Genomic DNA, 13,714 nt, shown 5'->3' with positions numbered 1-13,714 from the left:
TAGCGCGCCCTAGGGGGTTGTGGCCTCATCGGCCCACCTCTGGTGCCCATCTTTTGGTATATAAGTCCTTTTGACCTAGAAAAATAAGGAGAGGACTTTATGGATGAAGCGTCGCCGCCTCGAGGCGGAACTTTGGCAGGAGCACTTTTGCCCTCTGGCAGAGCGATTCCGCCGGGGGAACTTCCCTCCTGGAGGGGGAAACCATCGTCATCATCATCATCATCATCACCAACAACTCTACCATCTTGGGGAGGGCAATCTCCATCAACATCTTCAACAACACCATCTCCTCTCAAACCCTAGTTCACCTCTTGTGTTCAATCTTGTTACCGGAACTATAGATTGGTACTTGTGGGTGACTAGTAGTGTTGATTACTATATGGTTTATTTGGTGGAAGATTATATGTTCAGATCCAATATGCTATTCAATACCCCTCTGATCTTGAGCATGATTATTATTTGTGAGTGGTTACTTTTGTTCTTGAGGCCACGGGAGAAATCATGTTGCAAGTAATCATGTGAATATGATATGTGTTCGATATTTTCATAGTATGTATGTTGTGATTCCCTTATTGGTGTCATGTGAACGTCGACTACATGACACTTCACTGTATTTGGGCCTAAGGGAATGCATTGTGGAGTAGCAATTAGATGATGGGTTGCGAGAGTGAAAGAAGCTTAAGACCTAGTTTATGTGCTATTCCATAAGGGACCAATTGGATCCAAAAGTTTAATGCTATGGTTAGAATTTATTCTTAATACTTTTCTCGTAGTTGCGAATGCTTGCGGGAGGGTTAATCATAAGTAGGAGGTTTGTTCAAGTAAGAACAGCACCTAAGCACCGGTCCACCCACATATCAAATTATCAAAGTAACGAACACGAATCGAACCAACATGATGAAAGTGACTAGATGAAATTCATGTGTACCCTCAAGAACGCTTTGCTTATCATAAGAGACCGTTTTGGCCTGTCCTTTGCCTCAAAAGGATTGGGCTACCTTGCTGCACTTTTGTTACTACTATCATTACTTGCTCGTTACAAATTATATTGCTATCAAACTACCCTGCTACTTACAATTCCAGCGCTTGCAGACATTACCTTACTGAAAACAACTTGTCATTTCCTTCTTCTCCTTGTTGGGTTCGACACTCTTACTTATCGAAAACAGCTAAAATTGATCCCCTATACTTGTGGGTCATCAAGGCTATTTTCTGGCGCCGTTGCCGGGGAGTGAAGCGCCTTTGGTAAGTGGAATTCGGTAAGGAAACATTTATATAGTGTGCTGAAATTTATTGTCACTTGTTACTATGGAAAACAATCCTTCGAGGGGTTTGTTCGGGGTATCTTCACCTTGTCCGGAACCACAATTAGCTACCCCTCAACCTACTGCACCTAATGAAAATATTGAATATGATAGAACAATTGCTAGCTAATCCTTATGCAGGAGATGGAACCGAACATCCTGATATGCACTTGATATATGTAGAACAAATTTGTGGATTGTTTAACCTTGTAGGTTTACCTGGGGATATAGTTATGAAGAAGGTTTTCCCTTTATCTTTGAAGGGAAAAGCATTGGCGTGGTATAGGCTATACGATGATATTGGATCATGGAATTGGAATCGTTTGAAATTGGAGTTCCACCAAAAAAATCATATGCATCTAGTTCATCGTGATCGGAATTATATATATAATTTTTGGCCTCGTGAAGGAGAAAGTATCGCTCTAGATTGGGAGAGGCTTAAGTTAATGTTATATTCATGCCCCAATCATGAGCTCTCAAGAGAAATTATTATCCAGAATTTTTATGCTCTGCTTTCTCGTAATGATCAAACCATGCTTGATACTTCTTGTGCTGGTTCCTTTATGAAGAAGACTATTGAATTCCGGCGGGATCTTTTGGACAAAATTAAACGCAACTCTGAAGATTGGGAACTCGACAAAGGTAAAGAGTCAGGTATTAAACTTGAATATGATTGTGTTAAATCTTTTATGGATACCGATGCTTTTCAAAATTTTAGCACTAAATATGGACTTGACTCTGAGATAGTAGCCTCCTTTTGTGAATCATTTGCTACTCATGTTGAAATCCCTAAAGAGAAGTGGTTTAAATATCACCCACCTATTAAAGAAGAAACTAAAGAACCAGTACCAGTTAAATAAGAAACTATAATTTATAATGTTGATCCAGTTGTTCCTTCTGCTTATATTGAGAAACTACCTTTCCCTGTTAGGATAAAGGAACATGCTAAAGTTTCAACTGTGGTTAACAAAAGTTATATTAGAACACCTAAACCTGATGAACAAATTAAAGTTGAACCTAGTATTGCTATGGTCAAAGATCTCTTAGAAGAAGATATGAATGGGCATGTTATTTACTTCTGTGAAGAAGCTGCTAGAATTGCCAAACCTGATAACAAAGATAAACATAGACCTGTTGTTGGCATGCATGTTATGTCAGTTAAAATAGGAGATCACTGTTATCATGGTTTATGTGACATGGGTGCTAGTGTAAGTGCTATTCCTTACACCTTATATCAGGAAATTATGAAAGACATAGCACTTGTAGAGCTAGAAGACATAGATGTTACTATTAAACTGGCTAACAGAGACACAATATCACCATTTGGGATTGTTAGAGAAGTTGAAGTCTTGTGTGGGAAAATAAAATACCCTACTGATTTTCTTGTTCTTGGTTCCCCACAAGATGACTTTTTTCCCATTATATTTGGTAGACCTTTCCTGAATACAATTAATGTTAAGATAGACTGTAATAAATAAACTATTGGTGTTAGCTTTGGTGATGAGTCTCATGAGTTTAATTTTTCCATTTTTTCTAGGAATCTTCATGAAAAAAGAATTTCCTAGTAAGGATGAATTAATTGGTCTTGCTTCTATTGTTGTACCACCTACTGATCCTTTAGAACAATATTTGCTAGACCATGATAATGATTTTCATATGCATGAAAGAAATGAAATAGATAAAAATTTATTTGAACAACGTCCTCTGCTTAAACACAATTTGCCTATTGAAACTCTGGGAGGTCCTCCTCCACCTAAAGGTGATCATGTGTTTGAATTAAAACAATTGCCAGACACTTTGAAATATGCTTATCTTGATGAAAAGAAGATATATCCTGTTATTATTAGTGCTAACCTTTCAGAACATGAAGAAGAAAGACTATTGAAAGTTCTAAGGAAGCACCGAGCTGCTATTGGATATACTCTTGATGATTTAAAGGGCATTAGTCCCACTCTATGTCAGCACAAAATAAATATGGAACCTGATGCTAAACCGGTTGTTGATCAGCAACATCGGTTAAATCCGAAGATGAAAGAAGTGGTAAGAACTGAAATATTAAAGCTTCTAGAAGCAGGTATAATCTATCCTATAGCTGATAGTAGATGGGTAAGTCATGTTCATTGTGTTCCTAAGAAAGGAGGTATAACTATTGTTCCTAATGATAAGAATGAACTTATTCCACAAAGAATTGTCACAGGCTATAGAATGGTAATTGATTTTAGAAAATTAAACAAAGCAACTAGAAAAGATCATTACCCTTTGCCTTTTATTGATCAAATGCTTGAAAGATTATCTAATCACACACACTTTTGCTTCCTTGATGGATATTCTAGCTTTTCACAAATACCTGTTTCTCAACCTGATCAAGAAAAGACCACTTTTACTTGTGCCTTTGGAACCTATGCTTATAGACGTATGCCTTTTGGTTTTATGTAATGCACCTACTACCTTTCAAAGATGTATGGTTGCTATATTCTCTGACTTTTGTGAAAAGATTGTTGAGGTTTTCATGGATGACTTTTTTGTTTATGGGACGTCTTTTGATGATTGTTTAAGCAATCTTGATATAGTTTTGCAGAGATGTGAACAAAAAAATCTTGTCTTGAATCGGGAGAAGTGCCACTTTATAGTAAATGAAGGTATTGTCTTGGGTCATAAATTTTTTGAAAGAGGTATTGAAGTGGATCAAGCTAAGGTTGATGCAATTGAGAAAATGCCATGTCCTAAAGATAAAGGTATTCGTAGTTTCTTAGGTCATGCTCGTTTCTATAGGAGATTTATCAAAGACTCTTCAAAAATTTCTAGGCCTCTTACTAGTCTCTTGCAGAAGGATATTCCTTTTGTTTTTGATGATGATTGTTTAGAAGCCTTTGAAACACTTAAGAAAGCCTTAATTTTTGCACCTATTGTTCAACCACCTGATTGGAACTTGCCTTTTGGAATTATGTGTGATGCTAGTGATTATGTTGTTGGTGCTGTCATAGGACAAAGAGTTGATAAGAAACTTAATGATATTCATTATGCTAGTAAAACTCTAGACAGTGCTCAAAGAAATTATGCTACTGCTGAAAAGGAATTCTTAGCAGTTGTGTTTGCTTGTGATAAATTTAGAACTTATATTGTTGATTCCAAAGTAACTGTTCACACAGACCATGTTGTTATTAAATATCTTATGGAAAAGAAAGATTCTAAACCTAGACTTATTCGATGGGTTCTCTTGTTACAAGAATTTGATTTACATATCATTGATAGAAAAGGAGTTAAGAACCCCGTTGCTGATAATTTGTCTAGACTTGAAAATGTGCTTGATGACCCCCCTACCTATTGATGATAGTTTTCCTGATGAGCAGTTAGCTGCAATAAATGTTTCTAATGGTACTCCTTGATATGCTGATTATGCTAATTACATTGTTGCTAAATATTTACGTGTAACATTCCAAATTTTCAATTTGGAATGTTATACATAGATCATTCATGCATATCATATTTTATTGCATTTCGTTTTGTGATCCTCGAAATACTAAGCAACTCAATGACCCTCAGAGAGAGTTGGGGATTTCCCAGTTTTCATATTTGAGTTTTATCAAATATTGAAACGAGGATTTTGGTTTTAATTATTTTTCTCTCCAAAAATATTTCATATTAAAATACATGAGAGGAGATAATATGACTTCTCCAAAATAAATGAAATATCAGAGGAAACGATTAAAATCAAATATTTGACTTTTATCCAGAGTTTATTGCTATTTTATTTGAATCAGAAAAAATTGCATGTTTTTCAAAGTTGCATTTTAGGGCCAAGAAAATGTTCACCTTGTTCTAAATATTTTATTTAGATGGCGAAAATTTGTTTTGGCATTTTTAGAGTTTTATTTTATTTTCTAGGAATTTTTTTAGTTTTTGTGATTTTTTTAAGTTTTAGCGCCCGACTGGGCCGAAGCCCAGCCGAGCCGGCCCAGCCGCTCGCGCCTCGTCTCCGCTCGGGAGACCGAGACCGCGCCGCCGCCGCGAAGCGGAGTCCAGCCAGGACTCCCGCGCCGTGCTCCCTCCTCCAAGCCGAGCCGCCCCGCCCCCACCTTAAAAGCCGGCGCCCCGCCGCCCTTGGAGCCCGCACCACCCCGCTGCCGCAAGCCGCCGACCTCAACCTTGACCTCCGTGTTTTGCACACGTTCAGCTCGGTGACGTCCCTTGCCTTCTTGATCCAACAAGACGTCGAGGTGGTAGATGAGTTCTGTCAGCACAACGGCATGGTCACGGTGATGATGAAGTGATCTCCGCAGGGCTTTGCCTATGCACTACGAAAATATTACCGGGGGTGTAAACGGTGGAGGGGGGCGCCGCACACGGCTAACGATTGATCTGGTGTGTGTGCTAGGATGCCCCCCCCCCTATATATATATATATATATATATATATATATAGACACACACACACACATCTGGGCTATTCTGTTACGCGTAACAGAATATTACTCTGTTACCCTACTTGAACTGATGAATTCAAGCGGCTGAACTGATGAAATTCGAGCGCTTGAACTGATGCTTTCTGTTTCTGTTAAAAATCATCTTCTTTAGTTCAATTTTTTTGCAATTTTTTTTGTCGAAACGGGGCGTGTAATATATCCTTGGAAAGCTCTTGAAATCTACATTATAATTTTATAATTTGTTTTTGCAAAAAAAATTATGGTTTAAGAGCAGTTTTGAAAAAACCGTTCTTTTCAAAACCGAAAACGCAAAACGTATTTTGGACTTAATTTTGAAACGGTTTGTCGGAATTGAGCAAATGAGATGGCGTTGGAAAGCTTGTGAAAATCTGCATCTTCAACATATCTACTATTTTTTGAAGTTCTATATGATTTAAAAGTAATTTGAAAATGGTGAAATTCTGGGCGAAACGTATTTTCGCTGTTTTTTGCAAACACTTTGTCGGATTGACGCAAATGATACGGCGTTGGAAAGCTATAGAAAATGCGCAACTTTTGCGTATAGAAAGTTTTTTCTAATTCCTTACGGTTTTAATACGAATTCAAATATGGTGAAATTTGGTTTCAAACGCGATTTTTTTAAAAGTTTATCAAAATGGGGCAAATAATATATCGTTGGAAAGCTATTGAAAATGCGAAACTTAGTCATGTTGAACGTTTTCTCAAATTCACAACCATTTAAGAGTAATTTGAAATACGATGAGACCCATCGTGCTATTTTTTCGTCCGAAAAACAGAGTACTCGTACTGATTTATGTGTTTGTTTGTACTGAGGTATTTTTCATAGAGTATTTAGAATACGGTGAGACCGGTCGTGTTTTTTCGATTCAAAAATAGAGTAATCGAACTGACCTCCGTATGGATTTGTATAGAGCGTGTTTTCACCGACCAAAGCACATTCTTTTAATAAAACATGCTATCTTTTTTCTGGCCGTGAAATTGTGTTCATTGAACCTCCCTATGGCCTCGGTTGAACTATTAGGTTTTTTCTGACTATATTGAACCGACGCAATGCCTTGCATTAGCTAGTTAAATATTTTTACACGAGGAAAGCCTATATTGAACCAGCGCAATGCCTTGCATTAGCTAGTTAAATATTTTTACACGAGGAAAGACTGTTATGGGGTGTGTGTATACATTGCTTTACGTTGTAACCCCTTGATCCGATGCATGTTCACCCCTTGAACCGACGCATGTTCATGAGAGAACTGATGTTGTTTTGCAAGGTAGACTTTCAATATAACTCGCAACAAGTTGGCACCATGTTCACTACAGCAGCTATGCAATATAGGAAACAAACTTTCACCGAGAAAATTGAGAACAAAATGCTTCATGTGCAAATTCCATTAGGCACCAAACAATAGTTCTCCAACAATACAGTCCAAGAGTCCATAGAGCATTTTGTTCAAGATTTCATATATGCACTTGATTTTATATATGAGAACAAAATGCTTCCGAGAAAGTACAGAAAGTTCATAGAGTATATCTCTTTGTTCAAAACACACACTATGATACTAGAACTACTGAGAGTTCTCCAACAATACTCTATGAACAGGTCTAGGAGTTCCCAGAGTTTTCAGTCCAGGAACACTTTATGAACATGTCCAGGAGTTCATAGAGTTCTATGTAAAAAATGATATAGGAGTAACAGAACTGCCAACAAGAGAGAGGTTCCCATTTGATTTCACAAAAAATCTTGTATCCTCCAAACAGTAGTACTAAGGCCAATAAAGCATTGGAGCAACCTGGGCACAAGTGCAGAAAAGTTATACAATATATCCCTCATTTTGAACTACTATCACAAAAATCGGACATAACTGGACGGAGGGACTTGCTTCAACCATAACTTCTATGTTGTCTCCTTATCAAACGAGCACACTAATTGTACATATGGTTTTGTTGGAAATAAACCGGCATACCCTCCAGTCTGCGAGTGGGTTGGACTAGCTCCCAGGGGCCCATTCGGCACCAGTTTTTTGGAAATGGAGGCGTGCCCCCAGCCTCTGCATCATAATTCGGCACCAATTGCTCCCTGCATTTAATCATAACATGTCATGAGTTTCCATAACAAGTTCAAACACATTCTAAGTGACTTGCACAATCGGTTTCATATTTGTGTAACCAAGCAAGTTCATGTTTAGTAACTTTAGAAGTTCCCAAAGAAACCTAAAAAGATTTCTACTTTGAAATACTTCATTTTCACTTCCCAAATACTTCATTTGTTTTGAAACATGAACTTCTACATTTATTTCCTTAGAACTTGTTATCTTTTCCCTGTGAATTCCATGGGGTTTTTGTGTTTCATTATTTTTGTTTATGTTGTTTTCTATTTTGTATGAACTTATAGGGTTATACATGTTGAACTTATAGACCAGTGGTGCTCAGACGCAGGGGGTAGGCGACAGCGGCATGTTGGACTGCGCTGGACATTTTTTTGCACTACATAGTGTGTAGACATGCTGCCAAGGTCACACACATGTTTTGCTAGAACAAGTTGAACTGAATATCTTTTCATTTTGAACTTTGAAAGAAGCTACAACTTCTGTTGCCCAAATGTGTATATAATTTTAAGTTTTCCAAGCACATACCTTTCTGTTCTTGTTTGTTGACGGGCACGCCGCCCCTACTCCTACGGACTGACGGCACCGACGAAGTGGAGCTGAAGGAGCAAGGATCACGAGCATCCTATGGACTGAACCTCACTGTGAATGGTTCGACACCAACGACATGTTTGGAAGGGCAATGACAGTCAACATCTTATAGCCCCCTATTTTGATAAAAAAAGATCAAGGCTTCGGTATGAACAACTGAATTGTTAGCAATGTACAGTCAACATCTTTTTGTTTTGAATTTTTTTCTGAACTTATTAAGTTTCTATGTATGAACATATAAAGTTTCCAAGCATGAACTTTTTGCTATGGGAAAACTGTAACATGCATATACGCACTAAAGGCTCTGCCTACTGAGCATAGTATGATAGCAAAACGAAGCAACAGGTTACTGAGATTAGCGACCAATAGTAAATGATGTCTGACTGAAATATGCAAAAGACAAGTCACAGTGATGAACTTACATCTCCATCTTCCTCCGTCAAATGGGAAAAAGTAGCAGCAAACACATAAATTGTGCTACAGTGTGTTTGTGCTTCTCTTGTTTGCTGAGAAGAATGAGAGTGAGAGTTATAACTGAAAAATGATACAATTATTTGATACTATAATATCGATTTACATAGTTGAAGAAAGACCAATTATTACAATATTATGAAAAAATGTTATATATGGCAGTTCTATGTGAGTTAAGAAAAAGGTTCGAAGCGTGTTTACAAAAATGCTGAGACAGATATATACTTACATTGCTGGTCTTTGATTTATACTGACAACATATATTTTGTATTTAATTTCTACACCTTTCTCCTAAAACCAATATCAAGTATACATACACAGTAAGAAAAGGTTTTGGCTGGGATGAAGGAATTATCTTCATTACTGTTATGTCTTGTAGGAACTTGGTAGAACTGTTTCGAGTCATATATACTTATTTGTGGAGATATCCATTGAGGTATCTGGTCAGCTCTGTTGACTGTGGGAATGCCGGCTCTAACAATGTAAGCTCTTTGTTTTCGGTGATTTCAACTATTTGTCCTATGCTGAATTTCCGAAACTATCAATGTGTATGCAGATCAATAGACCACTGATGCATAGTATATGTTTCAATTCTAGCAGACCATATCGATACGCTATGCACGTGGTGGCAGTACCTTTTTTCTTGGCAGTAGATCATGTTCACACTTTGCACCATTCTTTTGCTCTGTTGACCAAGACGGGGTACCCTGTTCTCTCCACCTTCCCCTGGTTTGTTCTTCAGTTCAACAACCATTTCGCTGAGCTATATGAAACCTTACATTTTGGATGTATACACAGCCAAAAAAATAGAAAAAATAGAACTTTCATTAGTAATATCAAACTTGTATGTGCTTGACTAAAAAAGAATGATTTCGTTGTCATTATCCAAAGTTGTACGTTGGACTAAAAATTTCCTTTTTTTATCTTTAGTTCTGAACCTTTTTTTTTCTGAACTTACTACTCTATTTGCGTACATTATCCTCTCGTCAGTTTTGTGATTTTAGAATAAGTTTCAGCCCTTGAGCAAGAGCTCGTCCACCACGGGTGCTCGCAGCCGTCCAAGTTTGACGCCAGTCCAAGTAGAATCACACCCACCATCTTCACTAGCATTGCTAATATCCCTGGAAAAAATCAAATACATTATTATCGGTACAATTTGTATTCTGTCATTAGTTCATATAGAACCCCCTACACACATCAGTAACCAATTAAGCACGCACCGCAACACACCTAGGGCTGTATCTTCAGTACACTTTGAACTGATGATATAGTAGATTAGTAGCACAAGAAAACAATTATGTAGTCACATCTTTAGAATTCTATAGGTACAACCCAGAACTTTTGAACTGATGACATGGTTGTTTTGGATAGGCTGGAGGTGGAACCTTACATCTCATTTCAATTGAGGTTCCATGTGACACTTGCTTCCCGTTCAACCTTGCTTCCCATTTCATCAGTACTAGTACGAATCAACAATAAATTCAGAATTGTAGCATCGTTAAGGAAACAATGTCGAGAGCCACCATCGACGGACCACCGCCAATGGGATCCTCGGGAACCCCGCTCATGGATGAGCAATAGCCGCAAGGAGGAGCCCCGCTCATGGATGAGCAGAAGATGCTCGTAAATGAACTTTTTGGGAGGATTTATATTCTTATGTGTGTATTGTTGTTTTTGCAGAGTGGACTTATGTTCTTATGTACTTTGAACTCTAAAGTCACACAACACAAAAGCCAATGAGCTTTTTTCATTTTTCTTTCACATTTTGAACCACTGAGCTTTTCTTAAGGTGAACTTATATTTTTCATGCACCTTCCCATTTTTCAGATCATACTATATTTCAAAGCCAGCTGTAACACAGCTCAGTTATTTTGCATGAACTTTTTTAAGGAAAAGCTAGAAATATTTACTCAAAGTTCAGTAAAAGATTAAGGGAAATAAATTGCAGTGCCAATAGCGAATCCTCTGCCATTTTAGTGTTCATGCTCAATCCTAATTTCAGCATCATTATCAAAGGAGTTAAAATCCTGATTTGCAAGTACCTCTGGATGCATCAATATACACTTAGCTAGGACTAGTTATTGTGAAATTAAAACTAAAAAGATTGTCCAATTCTCAGAAACATAAAAACAAAGAGGTTATGGGCAGCAGAGCGCATGTGCTTACCAAAATTCAAATGCACGCCTATCGCAATCTAAAATAATTATTGGAATTGAGAGAATTAGAGAGGGATTTCTTCCATTCACAAAATCCATGGCATACATGCTGCAAGTATGGGTGAGAGAGAGGAGACACGAACATGGGGCGGTTGGAGAGTACGGTCGCTAATGTTGCTCGCCGACTTGCAACAGAATACCATAGCCCGACAGGTCGCTGGACGGCCTGGGGCGATGGGGTTGGACTGCTGGACGCAACGGCAACCGAACCCGCATTCTGCAGCCCGTTCAACCACCCTTGTGCTGCAGTTCAGAGAAAAAACAAATTAGCGGGAGAAGAGCAGTAGAGAGGTCAGAGGTAAGACGGATGCATGGACTGCTGCTGGTTTTATTGTTGAACCGCAGCTAAAGACACGGCAGCTGGGATGCCCTCGCGTGCATGGAGTTTTGAGCAGAGGCGGCGGCCGGACCTCACACTCACGGCGGCGAGGAACGCGTGCACCCAGCGGATCCGGCGAGCTGGGAAGCCCCTGGCGGGGGTAGCCGCGGGGGAGGACGAGGCACGGTTGTGGCCAGGGCGGCCGACACGCTCGACGGCGGGATCCAGCAGGAGGCGCATAGTGGAGGGAGGGACGGAGGCGGCCAGAGCAAGGGGAAGAGGTGGCCGGCGGCGGGGAAGAAGACGGTTTGCATCCACTAGGCGACCATCGTCGACGTGGGGGAAGGAGGAGGCCGACGCTGGGTAAGGGACGCGGCCGGCTGTCGGGGAGAGGGAGGCGGCGCGTGGGAGCAGGGGGGGCGGCGACGCGTGGGAGCAGGGGGCGGCGGCCGACGGCGCGTGGGAGCAGGGGGTGGCGGTGCCGGTGCGTGGGAGCAGGGGGCGGAGCCGTCGGGGAGGGGTGGTTCGACAAGATGTTGGGGAGTGGGTGGGATTTCTCTGTGTTTCGGGTGGGGGTGCAGCACCGGGTTTTGCAAAATGGATCGGGCCTTTATAAAGGCGAGGGGTAACAGAATAATATTATGTTACTAGTAACAGAATAATCCAGCCTTATATATAGGCCGAATCCTACTTGAGGTCCTCCCCAAGTGGCGTCCCCCTGTCATATTTAACTGAGGGAGAAGGAAAGAGAGGGGAGAGGGAAGGAAGTGGAAATCTTAATCCACACTTTCCTTTCCCTTCTCCCATTTCCTTCCCCTCCTTAGGCCGGCCCATATGAGGGCGCACCAGCCCCTTGTGGCCAGTGTGTTTCCCCTCTGGGCCCATAAGGCCCATATCTTTTGCCCGGAACCCCTTCCGCTAACCTGATAAGTACCTGGTACCCCAGAAACACTTATGGTGTCTGAATACCATCGTCCTATATATCAATCTTTACCTCTCGGCCATTTCGAGACTCCTCGTCATGTCCATGATCTCATCCAGGACTCCGCACAACATTCGGTCACCAAATCACATAACTCATGTAATACTATATCGTCATTGAACGTTAAGCGCGCGGACCCTACGGGTTCGAGAACTATGTAGACATGACCGAGACACCTCTCCGGTCAATAACCAATAGCGGAACCTAGATGCCCATATTGGCTCCTACATATTCTACGAAGATCTTTATCGGTCGACCGTTATGACAACATACGTAATTCCCTTTTTCCATCGGTATGTTACTTGCCCGAGATTCGATCATTGGTATCGTCATACCTAGTTCAATATAGTTGCCGTCGAGTCTCTTTACTCATTCCTTAATACATCACCTCGTGACTAACTCCTTAGTCGTTTGCTTGCAAGCTTATGATGTGTATTACCGAGAGGGCTCAGAGATACCTCTCTGATACTCGGAGTGACAAATCCTAATCTCGATCTATGCCAACTGAACAAACACCTTCGGAGATACTTGTAGAGCATCTTTATAATCACTCAGTTATGTTGTGACGTTTGATAGAACACAAGGCCTTCCTTCGGTATCCGGGAGTTGCATAATCTCATAGTCGAAGAAATATGTATTTGACATGAAGAAAGCAATAGCAATAAAATTGAACGATCATTATGCTAAGCTAACGAATGGATCTTGTCCATCACATCATTCTCCTAATGATGTGATCCCGTTATCAAATGATAACTCATGTCCTTGGTTAGGAAACCTTAACCATCTTTGATCAACGAGCTAGTCAAGTAGAGACTCATTAGGGACACGGTGTTTGTTTATGTATTCACACATGTATTTAGGTTTTCTATCAATATAATTCTAGCATGAATAATAAACCTTTATCATGAATAAGGAAATATAAAATAACAACTTCATTATTGCCTCTAGGGCATATTTCCTTCAGTATGAATAATGCTCAAGTCAGGGGCACAAAGCGCGCTACAATCTTGTTTACCAATGATGCATTTTCCATTAAATAGTGCAAAGTAACGAATAGAGGGAAATTGAATGCTTTTTATTCTAGCTTGCGTAACTCCCCTATCTTCACCATTGCAAATACTTGTAACATCCCAAAATTTTAAATTTTGGAATGTTATATTAATTAAATAACTTTGATTATTTGTTTGATTGTGTGAAACTGAGTGGAATTTGATACTTTTTGAAAAGTTGAATGAGAGGGAATGAAATGACTTTCCCAGACTTTCACTTTGCATTTTTGATCTCAATG

At 39.8% G+C, this 13,714-nt stretch overlaps 1 protein-coding gene and 1 long non-coding RNA gene across 4 annotated transcripts in view; both read right to left on the bottom strand.

The window, feature by feature from the left end:
• Window positions 1-7,400: 7,400 nt before the first annotated feature.
• LOC125537340 lies at window positions 7,401-9,973 on the bottom strand. 3 transcript variants are annotated; one of them, XR_007295795.1, is made up of 5 exons: window positions 9,868-9,973; window positions 9,545-9,683; window positions 8,861-8,944; window positions 8,376-8,554; window positions 7,401-7,819 (listed from the first exon to the last, which is right to left on the bottom strand). It is a non-coding gene; the product is annotated as an uncharacterized LOC125537340 (long non-coding RNA). The 3 variants fall into 3 exon arrangements; XR_007295794.1 differs by having other exon boundaries at window positions 9,884-9,973; XR_007295793.1 differs by having other exon boundaries at window positions 9,545-9,967.
• LOC125536788 (serine/arginine repetitive matrix protein 1-like) overlaps window positions 9,966-13,714 on the bottom strand; it is a 41,554-nt gene continuing 37,805 nt past the window's right edge. The window contains exons 2-4 of the mRNA XM_048700056.1: window positions 11,536-12,052; window positions 11,209-11,368; window positions 9,966-10,030 (exon numbers count right to left, since the gene is read on the bottom strand). Coding sequence (XP_048556013.1) covers window positions 10,022-10,030; window positions 11,209-11,368; window positions 11,536-12,052 — 686 coding nt within the window. The 3' untranslated portion in view covers window positions 9,966-10,021. The remainder of the gene's footprint in view (window positions 10,031-11,208; window positions 11,369-11,535; window positions 12,053-13,714) is intronic.

This window comes from Triticum urartu, chromosome 2 (assembly GCF_003073215.2).
Source record: "Triticum urartu cultivar G1812 chromosome 2, Tu2.1, whole genome shotgun sequence".
In the NCBI taxonomy this organism is placed as follows: Eukaryota; Viridiplantae; Streptophyta; class Magnoliopsida; order Poales; family Poaceae; genus Triticum; species Triticum urartu.
The sequence above is the reverse complement of the archived record's forward strand: the minus strand, read 5'-3'. Positions and strand labels throughout refer to the sequence as shown.